The following is an 18287-nucleotide window of genomic DNA, read 5'->3' as shown; positions in this document are numbered from 1 at the left end:
ATAATCTACATTCACTAGACAATCTGTGTGTGATGGGGAGTGGTGCAGTAACTGAGACCAAGCTCAACTGTTTGGCAGGATTTCTTTGTCCTTGGAGGTGTCTTAAAGTCCATTAACTCTAGTCATTTTTCCTGATAGTTGACTTAAGAGTAGAAGGAAATTCTAGGAAACAGTACTTTCTTTGTAGGTAACATTTGCTAACTGCAAAAAGCAAATCAGGAAAATCAACTGCTGAGGTAACCAAATTCTCCAACACGTGAGGAGGAAAGGCTTATCAAAATGATCTTCGCAAGAACAGGGAGCATGACGACGACGAATCTGTTGCCGCTGCTAATGACAACTACCAACATTAACTGCACTTCTACACGCCACGCACCGTTCTCATCGTTGTACGTGCCTTCACTCATGTCATGCTCAAAACAGCCACCTGGTAGGCACTATATTAGCCCCACTTTACATGTGAAGAAACTGAGACAGGAAGAAATTACTTCCAAGGCTACACAGCTAATGAATGAGTGGTAGATCTGGCACTGGGACCCAGGCAACCTAATCCTAGAGCCTGTGCTCTGAACCATTATGCTAAATCAAACATGCTGCTTTCCATATATATTGAAGAGTCCCCAAAATGATAGAAATGTGTTCTGAATTTCTTTTCCAGTAGTTGACCTACCCCCTTGTGAACAAAACCCGGAAAACTCAAAACAGCTATAATAAAGCAAGTATTTTCTTTTTGTATGGCTCGTGGGCATACCTCAGCCACATTAAAATAATTTTCTGAATTAATCTGTTCAGGCAATGAGTTACTATAAAAAAAGAATTAACGAGGTACATAAAAGTACTTGTCATCCTGACACTATACTGAGAAACATGATCAGGTGGAGCAAACTGCTTTTCTATTTTGTTTATTTCAAGAACACTTATTTGTGCAGGAAAAAAAAAAACAACACCAAAATGAGAAACGTTTTTAGATTTCTAAATTTTAAGTACAGCCTGTCCATTTAGACTTCTTCTTAGTTTAATTACCTTATATACTGACAAAACAAAAAGATCTGATGGTTGTTTGTAACGGGCAATCCTATATTCTACTCTTGTGATCTCTCTTGAAATAGGACCCTCCTTTATGGACCAAATAATACTTTTTACGAAGCCACATTTGCTTAAACATACATTTTATCTTTATCCCTTCTCAAGGCTATTGCTGTAAGTGAATGAGAAAAAAAAGAAAAAGGAAATGTACAATTCTACTAACTCAGCAATTTTTCATGAATTATATGTTTATCTAAAAGTAAAAGTCAAATTTTCACAAAAAATAACATGGGGACAATAACGCTAATTTCCAGCTGTATTATGCAAATCACATTTGAAATGCTTTCTTTATATTTTTATTCAATGTAATGTTCATCCTTAAAAAGTCTGAATAGTCATCTTTTTCCAAAATATTTTTCTTTCTTTCCCTTTTTGACCTACTACTACCAGAATAATACTTAATATTTTGGTTTTTGTTTGGACCCACCAAACTTCACTGGAGTCTGTGGCGCACAGATCTAAAATATTTCAAGAATAATGTTGTATTTTTTATTTGTGACACATTTAATATAAAACATAAAAATAACATTAAGAAGCAGTTTTAGTGGGGAAGAAATCGAAGTTAAACACTCAGTGTTCTAGTTGACAGATACATACTCAGATTTAGACCTGTGCAATTTAAAAATGGTCAAAGTATTAAGCCATTGATAATGGGGTAGGTTCTCTGTGTAACAATGAATATATCACCATTACAGTGTTTTGATAAGATGCTGATGTTAAAAAAATCATGTTTATGAATTCTACATACCACATCTCTATAGCTAGTACATTTTAAATAAAAATAATTCTTTTACTTCGGAAGTACTTAGTGCGTTTAGCTTACACAAAAGATCAACTTCTCATGAAAATGACAAAGATTCAGGTGAAAGAACTAGAGTTCTTTTTGGGGAGGTAGAAGGGAGGGAGGGGAAGAAATAAATTATGTCTGTCTACACAGACTGTTTTGTTTCTCTACCACACTGTGTGCCTTTTCTGAAAATAAAATGGTAGTAGTATGCAAAAAGTGAATTTACACTATAAAATGATTTCTAAATAGCCTAGATATAAGAGCTGTTAGAAATGGAAAGTGATCTTTAATTAAAGGGGTATTAGCACTGCTGCAACATCTTTCAGAGTGAAAACTGTAAATCACATCTCTTGGGAATTGAATGCAGAATATCTCAAATCACAAAGGTAAAGGAGAATTTATCATTTTAAATGATCAGTTTACCTTCCTTTTGTTTACAGAAGTGCTTGGTAGCCAGATTCAATCCCTGGTATTTTGCTATTCATATGAACGACTGAAGCAAACACCAGTTCAGGGTTTTAGGAAAGGGTAAAGGTTTTAAAAAACACACCATAACACATGTGTAAAACAGATGTTCCTTTTAAGTTATATTTTATACTAAATTTGTACTTTGTATCTCCAACAGAACTGGCCTCATGAAATGAGAAATGTTTACTTCTTGAACCAAATTATAAAAATCCATAGTGTTCAATCCACTTTCAAGCAGAAGTTAAAAACAAACCTGACTTTGTAATTTTACTTAGCTCATATATGGTAGTACAGCTTCAGGCTGCATAGTAACCTATGAATTAATGTTTAATTAAACCCCCAAATAGCAACCGAAAACTTTGAGAGATTTCCTATATTTGTTTTGTACTTTTCTCAAGGTGGGACTTCTCATTAAGATGATTAGCAATTACATCACTCAATTTTTTCTATATAGTCCCACACACAATAAAGAGAGAAAAAAGCCAATTATTAAATAATGTAATACAGCACAGAACTTAGACAGCACTTACCCATTATGAGTGGTGGGAGGTGCAAACTGCAGATCCTTAGCACTTAATAAGCATTTAGAAATATTTTCACAATCAAAAAGAAATAAATTTCTATCAATCAAATTAATGTTATTGTGTGTTAAATTAAACCTTACCAGTTGCAGTGGCTGGTACGTTAAGTTTGCTTAAGTGGTCTTTTTGTGCTTTTGCTAGCATGCATATTCTATGAAATTCTTCTTTTAGATCCTGGAAAGTCTTCTCTATATAAGCCCTAAAATTAAATATTTTAAAATATAAGGCTCTATCTTTAAATACTTTTTATCATTATCAAACTTAAATAGCACCATTTTATAAACCGCAAAATAATTACTGAAACGTTAAAGTTAAAAAAATTATTTTAAAATCCTAGAAAATGTCCCAAAGAACTACTCTAATGTTTGGAGAGCCAAGCACAAAGGCACAAAGAAAGCGATAAATTAAAAGTTCTAATACATACATGTAGCACAGATGAGCAAATCTACTTGTTCATATATCACACTTTTGCTGGCTGTCTCATTCTCACATTAGAAATTTCAATGTATTGATTTTTAGTCTCAGTAAACATCTTAAATAGAAGAAAATTAAATGTTCCTCATTTTACATTAAAATCTGTCCATATAAAATGATGTGGCCATAATACTTTGTCTATTAAATATTAGAGCTTTAATTTAGTTTTTAGACCCATCTCTGCTTTTCACTGTATGACTTACATACGTCATTTTAACATAGAGGAGCCTTGGGTTGGTCTCTTCTAGTTCTAAAATGCTGCTATTTTGTTACAATTGCAAAATTTTAAAATATGTAAATAAAAACATATTTCAATATTTATGATTTTTAGAGTTGGCAAAAAAGGATACAGAACTACCTTTCATGGAATAAAGGAATGCCAAGACTCCTTGGTGAAGTTTCTTTTCTAGGAGAAGAAACCTCTTGTCTTCTTACCTTAAAGATACAAAATAATCACCACTTTAAATTGCTTCTAAACTCAAATGAGAATGGGTTAACAGAAAATACAATGGAAAATTCGTCTTCCTCATGGAAAAATAAATTTAGGTAGGTTACACATTATATACATAGATTTTTTTTTCTTTAAATGAGAACAATCAGGGAAAAAGGAAAATTAAGGTAGAAAAACAGGATGGAGACAAGAAGTATTTCTGGTAACTTCTGTAATTACTATTTCCAGTACTGACAATTCAAGAACTTTCCTCAAATTCAAGTACTGACTGAAATTGTTACTCCTGATTATCAAGCACCTGCTATGACCAGCAACTAGGGAAAAAAATACCTGTGTGTATGGTGTATTTACTTCTTTCCCATTATTGGCCTGTATATTTAAATCAATGTCTTTGTATTTTGTTATGGATTCTTTGCTGAGGAATGCAGCTATATTTAGAGGAAGAAAGAAAAACAAGCTACAGCACCTTAGCATTTAACAAGCATTTTAAAGATAGCACAATGGTATTTAAGCTACTTTCTGAAGCTAAGTTCTTGCCTTTCACTCCCACCCTGTGGCTTATCCTGGTATTACATTTAGTCTGACACCTAAAAGTCAACATTAAAGAACATGTAGTAAATCCACTGTACGGTTTAGATTTTAAAACAATCTTTAATCATACCTAGAAAACTTTGTGTATCTTCTAAAGGCATAAACTGACAAATTCAAAGATTTTAAAATGTCTTAATATTATACAATCATAAATTATAATTCTATCAAAACGTTATAGGTCTTAAAGTTCAAACTGAAACTGTGGACAGTATTTAGCTACTTTTTAAGATTGAAGGTCATTGTAGCCAGTATTAAAATGGATGATTTTTAGGGGCGCCTGGGTGGCGTAGCGATTAAGCGTCTGCCTTCGGCTCAGGGCGTGATCCCGGTGTTGTGGGATCGAGCCCCACATCAGGCTCTTCTGCTATGAGCCTGCTTCTTCCTCTCCCACTCCCCCTGCTTGTGTTCCCTCTCTCGCTGGCTGTCTCTATCTCTGTCAAATAAATAAATAAAAATCTTTTTAAAAAAATAAAATGGATGATTTTACCTGTTTCTTATCATCTGAGTATAACCCCTTTTAATCCTACTTTTCAAAAAGTTCTTTCAGTTTCTTAGGAGTTTCATTTGCTATTTAAGAAAAAGCCCTGATTCCAGTTTTTTAAAAAATTATTATCTTCTCCAATTTATCTCAGTTTACTGCTCTACTTTTCTAGCTTTTTCTAAATAAGAGTGTTTGCTTAACATTTCTAAAATGGAGTAGTCCTTTAATTAGTAAAATAAAATCTCGGCAACCCAACCAATTTGATTTTATATATTATATGTTGTCAGACTGCAGTAAAATAAATATCATTTGCTACTGCACACTTTTTGTCTGGCAAACATTTAGGCCATGTCTTCTTCTGGATTAAAAGTGTTTTACTGAGCTTGAAAAGCAGTCACATCAGAAGATATTTTACACTCAATTTCTTTTTAAAAGCAGTAGACAAGGTTTTTCTTTAGTGTTACGTGCAATTAAAACATTCAATGGATTTTAGTGTAGACTAGGAAGAAAGGCAACATTTTAAAGATAGTCAACCATTCAGGATGCCATAAGTATGAAAGCAAACTTTTTAAAAGATACTATATTAAGGGGCTTCTGGCTGGCTCAGTCAGTACAGCATGTGACTCTTGATCTTGGGGGTAATGAGTTCAAGCCCCATGTTGGGTAGAGTTTACTTAAAAAATAACAAATAAAATGAAAGATATTAAATCTGTATCAACAAAATCAGAGAAGAGGTAATATTAAGAGAAGAGATACATTTGACAATTTAATGTTAAACAAATCATAATAAAATATGTGATTAAACAAAATGATTAATCTCCTTTTAAAATTTACTACCAGAAATCCTCAGAATGAAACAAAATTATTTTATTAGGAGCCAGAAAGAACCAAAAAGAAGTAGAGTTGACTTCTGAACTATGTGGAATTAGAAGTGCCAACCCCCATGTATTAAAATCCATGTATAATTTTTGACTCCCCAAAACTTAATTACCAATTGCCTACTATTGACCAGAAGACTTACAGATAACATAAACACTCTATTAACATATATTTTGTATGTTATATACTATATTTTTACAATAAAGTAAGCTAGAGAAAAGAAAATGTTATTACAAAAATCATGAGGAAGAGAAAAAATAGTACTGTATTTATAAAAAAAAATCCACATAGAAGTAGACCCATTCAGTTCAAACCTCTGTTGTTCAGAAGTCCGTTGTGTTCTGTTAAAATGAAGATATTTACAGAAAAGACTGTAAAGACTATTCCGGTTTCCAAAGAACTGATTTGGGAATTAGTAACTGGAATGATTGCTTCTGATGTTAAAAGAACCCTTAAAAACAAGGGGGTGGGGATGGAGATGAGGAGATGAAGGTGAAGGAAAAGGGAGGAAAAGAATGATAGACTTCTTATGGTTTGGCGAATAACCTGTGTCAACCTACTTCTCTGACATTTAGATTTTTTAAAAAAAGATTTATGTATTTGAGAAACAGAGAGCACGTGAAAACACACACACACACACACACACACACACACACACAAGTGGGGGCAGGGTGGGGGAGAGTGGCAGGGAGAGGGAGAAGCAGATTCCCTGCTGAGCAGGGAACCCAACTAGGGGCTTGACCCCAGGACCCCGGGGTCATGACCTGAGCTGAAGGCTGACGCTTAACAGGCTGAGCCACCCAGGTGCCCCTCTGACATTTAGATTTGATAACTGGTGTGGGTGAATTTATCAGGAAAAGATTCCTCAGGTATAATGGTAGGGGGTAAAGGGAGGATTCTCTTACTGAGAAATTTCCATGAAGTATGTAAATTTAAGGTCTTCAGCTTCTTTGGGATTAGGAACACAGTCCTGCTTACTATTATTTTTGTTATTCTTATTGAAGAAAAACATTACGATTGTACTAAGCAATACACTGCATCTTCTATCATTTACACCAAATAAATCTCTTGATATAGTTTGAATGAAAATTTTAGGTCTCCAGCATACCAAGAAAAAATTTCAAATGGGACCTTTTAACCTGTTAGTTCAACAAATGACAACAATGGCAAGCAGTTTTACACTGGGGTTTATCTAGAATGGGTATAGCATATCTATGCTATTTTCCATTGTAGCTATCTGACACAACTTTCTGAAAACAATCATTTATTTTTCAAAGGATGTAGAATTAAGTGTAGTCAATGGCAACTCCCAACACTCTTCCCAGAAACTCAAGACTTGCTTTTCAATGTTAAATTACTTTACTTAATGAAGACTATGCAGTTCCTAGAGCATCCCATACAGTAAGCAAACATTAAAAGAGGTAACTTTTATATTTCTTTCTATTCTCAACCATTATCCAAGCGGACCCTGCACTGCAGGACGCTGAAGTTACTGCAACTTCAAATAAGAAAGCAAGGGAACTTTGAACGTTATATTTTAGGAGGCTTTAAACGTTAAATCATTCAACAAATGAGTTTATTTTGAGGTACTAAAACTTAAAATACTTAACATTATAAACTGTTCCAAGTACTAGTTTGGAAATGCCGAACTTGTGGAATGAATACTGAAATAAGAGCTTTACACGTCGTACTTTTCATTTACACTTCCACTATGGCGCTGGATAAGTCATTCAACTAAATCATTAAGATAAACCCATTTTAAACAGTTGAAAGATGTTGTGAAATGATTCCTTAAATTGCCTCTTATGTGAATTGGGAGAATTTTGTTTTAGTGTAAATCAATTTAAGTTTCTCATAGATGGGTATCATATAAAAAATATATGTTCCAGGGCCAGTTGAATATGCAATGATATTTAAGGAGGGAAAAGAAAAAGTGGCTAATATTTTTGTTAGTCCCAAACCAAATTTATTCTTAATGCAAAGCTAATGGAAAACTTTTTCTGTGTGTTTGTGTTGGAAGTCCAGGATCTGTTAGATATCAACATCTTAAAGAAAGAAATGTAGATTTTCCCCAATGCTAGCCTTTTTTTATATTTAGCACTAAAAGTGAAAGTGTTTTATTCCTTTTAAAAACCAATTTGAAAAATAAAGAAATGAGTCACAATAACCAAAATATGGATTCATCCTAAGTGTCCATAATTGGATGATTGCATATAGAAAATGTGGTGTATATAAATATACAATGGAATATTGTACAGCTGACCCTTGAACAACATCAATTTGAACTGTGCAGCTCCACTTCTATGCAGATTTTTTTCAGTAAATACAGTACAGTACTGTAAATGTATTTTCCTTATGATTTTCTTAATATTTTATTTTCTGTATTTTATTGTAAGAATACAGTATATAATACACATACAAAATATGTGTTAGTCGACTATGTTATCAGTAAGGCCTCTGGTCAATAGTAGGCTACTAGTAGTTATGTTTTTGGGGAGTCAAGTTATATGCATATTTTCAACTATGTGGGGAGTCAGTCTCCCTAACTATATATATATACATATACATATATATATATACACACACATACACATTCACAATGAATATATCATCAACCTTAAAAAAAAAAGGAAATCATGTTGTTTGAGACAATATGGATGTGGAGAACATCATCCTCTCATCCAAGTACTAACCAGGCCCGACCCTGCTTAGCTTCCAAGATCAGATGAGATCGGGCGCGCTCAGGGTGGTATGGCCATATGTCCTCCAGTACGTCATCCCAATGCGAAATACGGCAGGCACAGAAAGACAAATACTGCATGATCTCACTTATATGTGGACTCTAAAGAAGCCAAAATCATAGAAGTAGAGTAGAAGAGTAGAATGGTGGTTGCCAGGGTATTTTTTGGGGTGGGGGGAGTTGTGGGGGATGTTGGTCAAAGAGTACAAAGTTTCATTTATGCAGGATGTGTAAGTTCTGAAGATCTCATGTATAGCATCATGGTGATTATAGTTAATACCATATTGTGTACTTCAAATTAGCTAAAAGAGTAAATCCTAAATGTATTCATCAAAATGAAAAAGAAGATAACTATGTAAAGTGATGGATATGTTAATTGGCTTGACTATGGTAATCATTTCTTAATGTATACATGTATCAAAACATCATGTTGGGGGTGCCTGGGTGGCTCAGTCAGTTAAATGTCTGACTCTTGACTTCAGCTCAGGTCACGATCTTAGGGTCGTGAGATGGAGCCCCATCGGCGAGTTTGCTTGAAATTCTCTCTCTTCCTCTCCCTCTGCCCCTCCCAGTCCCCCCCAAATAAATAAATCTTAAAAAAAAAAGCCCATCATACCGTACACTGAAAATATGTATATTTTCTACTTATTAATTATACCTCCATAAAGCTAGGGGAAAATGCAATAAAATTTAAATTCAAAATCATGTTTTTTCTTCAAAATTTTAAGCAACTGAGGTTAGGAAATTAAACTTTGTTATGAAACTTATAAAGATAATACTACATTCATTAATACAATGTATACTCTCTTATATGGAATTTAAAGCTGAAAAGGCTAACATCGAATAAAGGTGTTAAGTTTGTAATGACACATTTTGAACTACAGCAATGATTATCATTCTATACCAGTGTTCATATCAAAGATTCCCTCTAAAATTTAGTTGATGCAAAAGGAATATTTATTTTTAGGTGGCTCAGGCAACTGAGTGTAGCCAATATTTGATTTTGTTTCTGGATGAGGCTTAGAATTATGCCTTTTTTTTAAAAAGTAGAATTATGACTTTATTTATTTTTAAAGATTTTATTTATTTGAGACAGCAAGACTGTGGGGGAGGGACAGTGGGAGAGGGGCAAAGGAAGAGGGAGAAGCCACTGAGCAGGGAGTCCCACTTGGGGCTCTATCCCAGGACCCTGAAATTATGACCTGAGCTGAAGGCAGATGCTTAACTGACTAAGCCACTCAGGTGCCCCTAAAATTATGCTTTTATTTATTTATTTTTTAAAAAGATTTTATTTATTTATTTGACAGAGAGAGAGAGGCAGTGAGAGAGGGAACACGGGCAGGGGAGTGGGAGAGGAAGAAGGCGGCTCCCAGCGGAGGAGCCTGATGTGGGGCTCGATCATACCCTGAGCCGAAGACAGACACTTAACGACTGAGCCACCCAGGCGCTGCTAAAATTATGCTTTTAAAACAGAAAAGAGAACTATGCTCTTACTTGGAACAATGTAATCCCAAGAAATAAACCAAGGTGAGATAGGATGGATTAAAGGAAATATAAACTGTGGAATAGTTATAAATACTAGCTTGATAAAGTTTTCTACAGAAAAAGGAGAAATAGGGGTGTGTGGGTGGCTCAGCCAGTTAAGCGTCTGCCTTCGTCTCGGGTCATGATCCCAGGGTTCTGGGACCAAGCCCCTCACTGAGCCTCCCTGCTCAGCAGGGTGTCTTCTCCCTCTGCCCTTCCCACCTCTCATGCATCTGCTCACATGCTCTTTCTCCCTGAAATAAAATCTTAAAAAAAAGAAAAAAGAAAAAGGAGAAATAAATGAGCAATGAAAAAACAATCTGAAAACAAGAAGTCACTTATCACTTAGATTACTGAAACTAACAATGAAATGTTAAAGGAGAAACTGAGGTTGAATATTTTTTTACCAGTTTTAGATATATTGAGACAAAGATGTTATGGTAAAGTCAAGTACTGGATATGGTTGAAACAGGGAGAAAGTGAGAATACGGCTGAGACAAGGAAGAGATTAAGGTGGAAAGAGCAACAAAAAAAATTACAAAAAAGAGATTTGATGAGAATATAAAGGCATAGTAAAAGGAAAGTTCAGCAACTAATGAAGCATCGAACTTTGCATCGGAATCCGGGGATGTACTGTATGGTGACTAACATAATATAATAATAATAAAAATAAAAAATAAAAAAAAAATTAAAAAAAAGGAAAGTTCAAAGACAAAAGACAAATAAAAAATACAAGAAATTGTATTTAAGAATTTATGGCTGTGTGAAATCTACAGTTCTCTTACCCTCATTAATATTACTAAAAATCTAGCAAAGCAAGAGGAACACAAATCCTACGAGTCTTGTCTGTTTGGCATGACACAGTGTGCCAGGCAAACCCACTGCCAGTGCAGGAACAATTTCAAGGCAAAATGGGATCCATTCCAGAGTTCTGAAGGAAGCAGCAAGAAAATAAACAATATAAGGATAAAATTAAATACCCAATTACTTCCAAGTTCTTCACAGGATTCTGGTTTAATGTAAATCCCCAAAAATCACTATCAATGCTACAATAAAACATTCTTTTAAAAAAAGTTAAAATCCTTTACCAGTGCTGTCACAATGACTATAATTTCAATTCTATTAAGCTATTTTGAAGCACAGCGAGATTAATACTTTCCTACTGTCTTTTGAATCTTCACTGTGCATTAGGTTCCTCTTGCACATCTTTCCGAATTTATTTTCTTAGTAAGAATAAATATCGAATTGTAGAGATGCCTCTTTATGCAAAATAGAAAATGAATACCTTAAATGACCAATTTTAAAAAGTAAGGTTTCCCATAACTCCCCCACTGCTTCTCCAAACACCAGAATTTAAATGAATTGACTTGGGAAAATACTTTTCATTAACCACAAATTTTATGCTACACCATTGCCACGTTGAACTGAAAATATCTTCATGAAAAGAACTGTTATTTAAGCAATTTGCATATATTAATTATTTAACTTAATCCACATAATCTTGTAAATTAGGTACTTTGATTTTGAAGTTTGCTGTAGTAAATAAAGCTCTGAAGAGGTCCAATAATTTGTCTACAGTCTAGTAGATGGAGTAGCCGCAATTGGAACCCCGGCCTCATCAGTCTAGGTTCTTAATTTCTCCAACCTAGGGCTTGGCTGCCAGGGAAGCTCAGTGGTAGTTATCTAGCATGGTGAGGTAGATACAGAACGGTAACATTCACACATTGCACTAATGCAAACTGATTTTAAGATTCTAAAACCTGTCATACAACAGATACATTTCTCAATGAGAAGCAGTGATAAGCCAAGTTTTGATGTTTAAATTTTGCCTGGGAAAAACCCTTTGGTATGGCCTTTTTTTTGTGCTCAAGAACGTCCAAGCAGAAATTTACATTCGAAAATAACCTAGATAGATTTACTCAAGTTCTGCCAAACCAGTTCAACTGCTGACAGAAGCAATCTGGCATTAGTTTCTTAACCAAAATTTCATAGTTTATTTCTCAAACTTACTATTGGAAGTTAACCATTTGACAAAGCATGACAATGGAGAGTATCTTATTGTTAATTCCATCTTCTCAAAACCTCAATTCTCTTCCTGCCCCCCATCTCCTAATAGAGGACTGGGTATAGTTATGGTAGCTGATTTAAAACACTTGTCTAACAATTTCACTATCTAGATCCACTTAGGGTTAGTGTGTTCCCTTGAAACTGGGTCACAATTGACTCTCCATGTACTGAATAACTTTAGGCTGTACCCTGAATATTGAGAATATGTTGTGGAGACATTATGCTACACAGTGCCAAGGGTGGAAATGTTTTTGTAGGCAATTAACTTGATGAGGCTCAGACTCCAAATTGTCACTCCTTTCCTTTGAAGGGCAGTTCAGATTTCAGTGCAGTCCTATAAGCCTTAGCTGCAAACTGCTTCCTATTTGCCCCTGCACATCCCTGCCTCAGGGGACAGCCAGAGACTTGGGCTGAGTTTAAACACAGAACTTAGGGTTCTTCTTCCTTCTCTGGCTCTCTCCTCTCTGGGGTTCCTTCCCTTTCTCTGGTGACCATGCTTATTCTGAGCTCATTCTCCTTCCTGATTCTTCCGGCCAGAATGATGGTGGGTTTTCTACTGGAATTTCAGCCACTGCAACTATGACCACTCTCAGGACAAAACTACAGAAAACTGGGAATTTACTCTGAGCTGATGACTTGCTCCACATTTGACTCCTTTCTAAAATATGCAAAGTTCAGTGTCCAGTTCCTAAGGGAGTTGTTCTTGTGTATTTTGCCAGAGTTAATACTGTTATTTGTAGAGAATTGGTTAGGTACTCATTCTTCTATACAGAAGCTCCTACTCCCAAACTCAGGGTTTTTTTTGTTTTTGTTTTTTTAATCCCTTCATTCTTCTGAGCCTTCACCATAATTTTCCAAAGAAGTCTTAATCACCAATCCACTGGCTTTTCCTAAAGCTCTCATTCTGTTCACTGCTCATTTGACAGTATTCACACTACTGACTATAATCTCCTCCTTGAAACATTTTTTTTTGGCTACCAGTATAACATATTTACGTTTTCTTTTTAAGTTTTGATATTTTCATTGCCCCCTGACTGAGGCCATACACATGGGCATTCTCTAAGGTTCAGACATGGGCACACTGTTCTCTCATTATATACTTTTCTTATCATTCATTCTCATATCAACTCTATTGAGTTTTCATTTTCTACAGTCTATATTTTCAGGCCTCCCCTCTCTCTTGATAACCACCCTCATCTCTTTTTTTTTTTTTTAAAGATTTTATTTATTTACTTGACAGAGATAGAGACAGCCAGCGAGAGAGGGAACACAAGCAGGGGGAGTGGGAGAGGAAGAAGCAGGCTCCTAGCACAGGAGCCTGATGTGGGGCTCGATCCCATAACGCCGGGATCACGCCCTGAGCCGAAGGCAGACGCTTAACTGCTGTGCCACCCAGGCGCCCCTCACCCTCATCTCTTTTGATACAATACCTTTTCACTTGTTCTGTTGTCTTCTGTAGACCACATTTTAAAACATAACCTAATTACCTTTTCCTCAAATATGGTTCAAATTTCTAACATTCATTTTCCTTTTTTAATGTAACGGTGTTCTCCTTAGCGTAAAAAAATCTTAGGGTAAGATAAAACCTTAAAGAAAGTGAGATTAGGCTTTCCTGGAATAGTAAAATCCAAAACAAAACTGTAGGTCTGACAAAGGGCAATAAAATGCCAAGATCTATTACCTTCTTCATGTCAAAAAGAAATAGAAAAAAAGTAGGAAGGAGAGTTTTAGATTCAGCTTTAGAAAAAAAGTTCTCATTCTGTCCTTAGGACAAGAGGAGAAGAGAATGTTTAACCAGCTGCAGCAAAAAGGAAAGCAAGAGTTACTGCATCTATTTGGTTATCCAGCAGAAGTAAATTCCAGATGACACTTTAAGGGAGTAAGGACGAGTCAGTGAGCCCCTGCAACATTATGTGGATACAGTGTAGAGGGAGACAGACTGTTCTTAATGTTAAGTAGTGAAGAGCAATTAGGGGTAGAAATAATGTACTTAAACCCATCTGATACAGAATTACTTAGATGAAAACTAAGCTGGAATACAAAAATCACAGCACCACTGCTGGTAAACAAAATGAGAGAGAAAACAAAAGATATACATCTTGGGTAGAAAAAAATCTTTCAGGGAAAAACTCAGGTTTCATAACATGGCAAGAATGCCAAAGTATAATGTATTAGGTACAAATGAAAAATTAGGTGAGCCTTCCCTGCCTCTCCCCCACCAAATTCTAGAAATATATTTAAGGAGACTACAAATCCATTAAGAGGCTGTTAAAATACAATATTGGGAAAAATGCTAGCTAGAGATTCTGTGGTTAAATGAAACTAAAAATTATCAGAACACAATATGCAACATTTTACAGGTCTGGGTTCTGTGGATACCCCAGGAAATGTATCAGGCACCACACTATCTTTAACAGACTAGAATCAAAATTGTTTGTTCTAGACTTAATACAGTAGGTATAGAGAAGTGACCGGGAGCAATATATAGGTATCATGATTTAAAGTATAAAGATGTAGCTCTCTGGGCTCAGATCTAGTTTGTGGCGACACGGCTAAACACACCAAGGTTGGAATCACTGGTAAATACAGGACCTGTTCTGGTGCCCCCCTCAGGAAAATGGTGAAGACTGAAATAAACCAGGGGGTCCTAAGCTATCTCCTTGATGAGACAATAAAAATTATTAATTTATTAAATTTTGATCCCGAGTTAATAGCTTTTAAATATTGTGTGAGACAAAATAGGAAATACACACAGAGGACTTCTGTTTCATACCAAAGTACAGGGACTGTCTTGGGGAAAAGCACTGGTTCAACTGTTTGAGTTGCATGCTGAACTAGTCACTTTTTTAATGGAATGCCATTTTCACTTGAAAGAATGACTGACATGCAAGCTATGGTTAATCAGACATTCTCAAAAGCAAATGAAGTTAGCCTCTCACTTTAAGGAAAACAACTGACAAGACTTGTGCATGAAAAAGTTTAAGTTTTCAAGTGAAAATTAAAAGCTTGGGGAATGTGTATACCTGTTACAGTAAGCTTGACAACTGTCCAAAATCCTTAAAAGACTTTTATGATGAGATCAGTAAGATGTTAAACATGATTTTTAAATATTCTATCATAAGTCAATATCTGCAAGATCTGTATAGCTCAGTGAACCAATATTTTCCAAATAAACAAATCATGATGCTACAAAATCATATAGGTAAAAGATCTAAAGTACAAGATAGACCACTGGCTTTTAATGCAGTAGAAAAGTTCATTGGTTTCAGCTTTTACATTGCAATTAATACTTGAGACTACTACTTACTGAATTTTGGTACGGTATCAAAGGAGAATAGTTTCTAACTATTCTAACCACAATTTCTAAAAAGGTTATTAAAATATTCTTCCCTTTCCTAACAATGTATCTGTATGAAACCAGATTCCACATAATTCAACCAAAAAACAACACGACAGATCACAACAGACCAAACGTGGAACCATTACATATGCTGAAAAACCAATGTCTTCAAAACAGATTTTGAGATTTTAGGACGACATAATATAAGAGAAACTAGATTGTTTTGGGGGGCTACTGAGGCTGAGAGAACAGACTTTCATGATTGGGTCAAGAGAAATCAGGGCTGAACAGAATATACTAACTTTGTTTTGTGGTATCTGGAGAAGAGCAGAAAAAAGAAAAATGGGAAATGTCAGGAAGGGGCTTAAAAGGCGGAAGTAAGGGGAGAAAAGCCATCACTAGAAATAATCAGATTTGCTTAGAAGCCTGGGAAGAAAACTTAAAAAGTGATATGCCACTTTCCATTTTTTTTCTTCCCTCAAAAATTATTTCCAGTATTATAAAAACAAAACCCTTAAAACGATGTATTGAATTAAAAAACAGAGGCCCAGACAGGAAACGCCTAGGCTGGAGTAATAATTCAGATTTGGAGGGGCGCCTGGGTGGATCAGTCAGTTAAGCATCCAACTCTTGATTCTGGCTTGGGTCATGATCTCAGGGTTGTGGGATCCAGCTCCATGCTCAGCGGGGAGTCTGCCTGAGATACTCTCTTGCCTTCTCCCTCTGCCCCTACCCACTGTGCACTTTCTCTAAAATAATAAATGAATAAATCTTAAAAAAAATTCAGATTTGGAAACAAACAAAATTTCTGCAACAGAAAAACTAGGGGGAATAGGACATTTGCTCTGAGAGAAAAGACAGGGTAGGGTGTTCACACACATTCTCTCCAATCCTACTAAGCCCCTAACTTAGGCTGCCATGTGCCATTGTACAGATGGTACAATCACTATTTTTATCTAATAAAATGTGATGGAAAAAGAGAACTGATCATTAAAAGAATAGTGACTCTTTTTTTAAAAGTTGAGTAATATAAGTGAATTTATTTCAAGTTCCTCTCTTAGAAAAGGTACTATGTGTTTGGATGATGTAAACCAAATTTGACTTTGCCATAGAAATAATTTGATAGTTACATACCTCGACTAATGGTGTAATTTCTAACTTTCATTCAAATGATGAAAAAAGTATTTATCATATACCTGTATATGACAATCTATTTTTTAAATACACTTGTAGATTTTTATTTGTTTATTTTTTAAAAAGATTTTATTTATTTGAGAGAGAGCAAGAGCTAGAGAGATCACTGATGGAGAGGGAGAAGCAGACTCCCCACTGAGCAGAGAGCCCGAGGTGGGGCTTGATCCCAGGACCCCGAGATCATGACCTGAGCCAAAGGCAGACGCCCAACCAGCTGAGCCACCGAGGAACGCCATGTAGATTGATTTTAAATCAGATCAGTACATGATACAGACTGGTCTTGCAGTTTTTCATAGACTAAAATGGAAATTTCTAAACACAGCAGTGTCTGCCTGTGCAACAAATACCTGTAAGGTAAAACAGGTGGTTTTGTTGTTGTTGTTGTTTTTAAGTAGTCTCCACACCTAGTGTGGAGCCCAACACGGGGCTTGAACTCACAACCCCGAGATCAAGACCTGAGGTGAGATCAAGAGACAGATGCTTAACCAACTGAGGCACTCAGGTGTCTCAAAATAAGGTATTTCGATAGAACTATATCCACATGAACAAATCAGGGAAGAGAAATCTGAAAGGGTTTCTATATACCTTCTAGCTAAAAGCAAACAAACAACTCAACCAAATTATTAATGGCTCCAGATACTAAACTGCTAAAGGAAGGGGGGAAAAGGCTGTGAATTCTATTTTAAGAGCTCTTCTTGCAAAACCTAACTGGCTTCATACTATGGTTTTGTTGTTAGAGCAGGATTTAAAATTATAGATGGAAGGCTTTATCAGCTACATTTTCACAAAAATTACTGTATGTATTGACATTAAAGTGGGTCAAGTTATTCCTAATAATAACAGTCTACTAGAAGGCTTTTATAATGCATACAAAACCAGGTATTTGGACAATATACGGCAATTTGACAAATAAATATAGTTTAAGAGACTTGTGACAGATAAAGTGAGAAGCTACAGGAGGCCTAAACTCAGAGAGAGAGATCCCTAAGTAAGAACTGCATCTGAAATCCAGTGTGTATGACAAATGAACAGTTCAAGGACAGTGATGCCATCTAAGACATAGATTTGTGAGGCTAGGATTTTATAAGTTATGGAAGTCCAGAAAGTAAAGCAGAGTTAAAGTTCACACTGCTGAAACTGTCATACATAACAACTAGAGGAACACACCAATGCCTCTCACTGAAGGACCATGTATAGGATAAAGTAACAAAATGGTAGGGAGCATTCTGTCTTCTGAAACCATGATTATGTTATTTTAAAAAGGTTATAGTAGGGGCGCCTGGGTGGTGCAGTTGTTAAGCGTCTGCCTTTAGCTCAGGGCGTGGTCCCAGCGCTCTGGGATCGAGGCCCACGTCAGGCTCCTTGCTATGAGCCTGCTTCTTCCTCTCCCACTCCCCCTGCTTGTGTTCCCTCTCTCGCTGGCTGTCTCCCTCTGTCAAATAAATAAATAAAATCTTTAAAAAATAAAAATAAAAAAAAATAAAAAGGTTATAGTAAATGAAATGCTCTTTCAAAACCCCAAGTTTCAGCTTTTAGTTAGTTAATTTATGTATGTATGTATGTATGTATGTATGTATGTATACATGGCTGTATCTATGTATGTAATCTCTGCACCCAACATGGG

The 18287-nt window shown here is 35.6% G+C and overlaps 1 protein-coding gene across 8 annotated transcripts in view; it reads right to left on the bottom strand.

Moving 5' to 3' along the window:
• Positions 1-18287, bottom strand: part of TANK (TRAF family member associated NFKB activator) — a 91419-nt gene that overhangs the window by 7044 nt on the left and 66088 nt on the right. For all 8 annotated transcript variants that reach the window (XM_019805128.2, XM_019805126.2, XM_019805125.2 and 5 more), the window contains 2 exons: positions 3755-3831; positions 3006-3121 (listed from right to left, as the gene is read on the bottom strand). In XM_019805128.2, coding sequence (XP_019660687.1) covers positions 3006-3121; positions 3755-3831 — 193 coding nt within the window. The remainder of the gene's footprint in view (positions 1-3005; positions 3122-3754; positions 3832-18287) is intronic.

This window comes from Ailuropoda melanoleuca, chromosome 2, assembly GCF_002007445.2.
Source record: "Ailuropoda melanoleuca isolate Jingjing chromosome 2, ASM200744v2, whole genome shotgun sequence".
Taxonomy (NCBI): Eukaryota; Metazoa; Chordata; class Mammalia; order Carnivora; family Ursidae; genus Ailuropoda; species Ailuropoda melanoleuca.
This window is presented reverse-complemented; position numbering and strand designations above follow the sequence as displayed.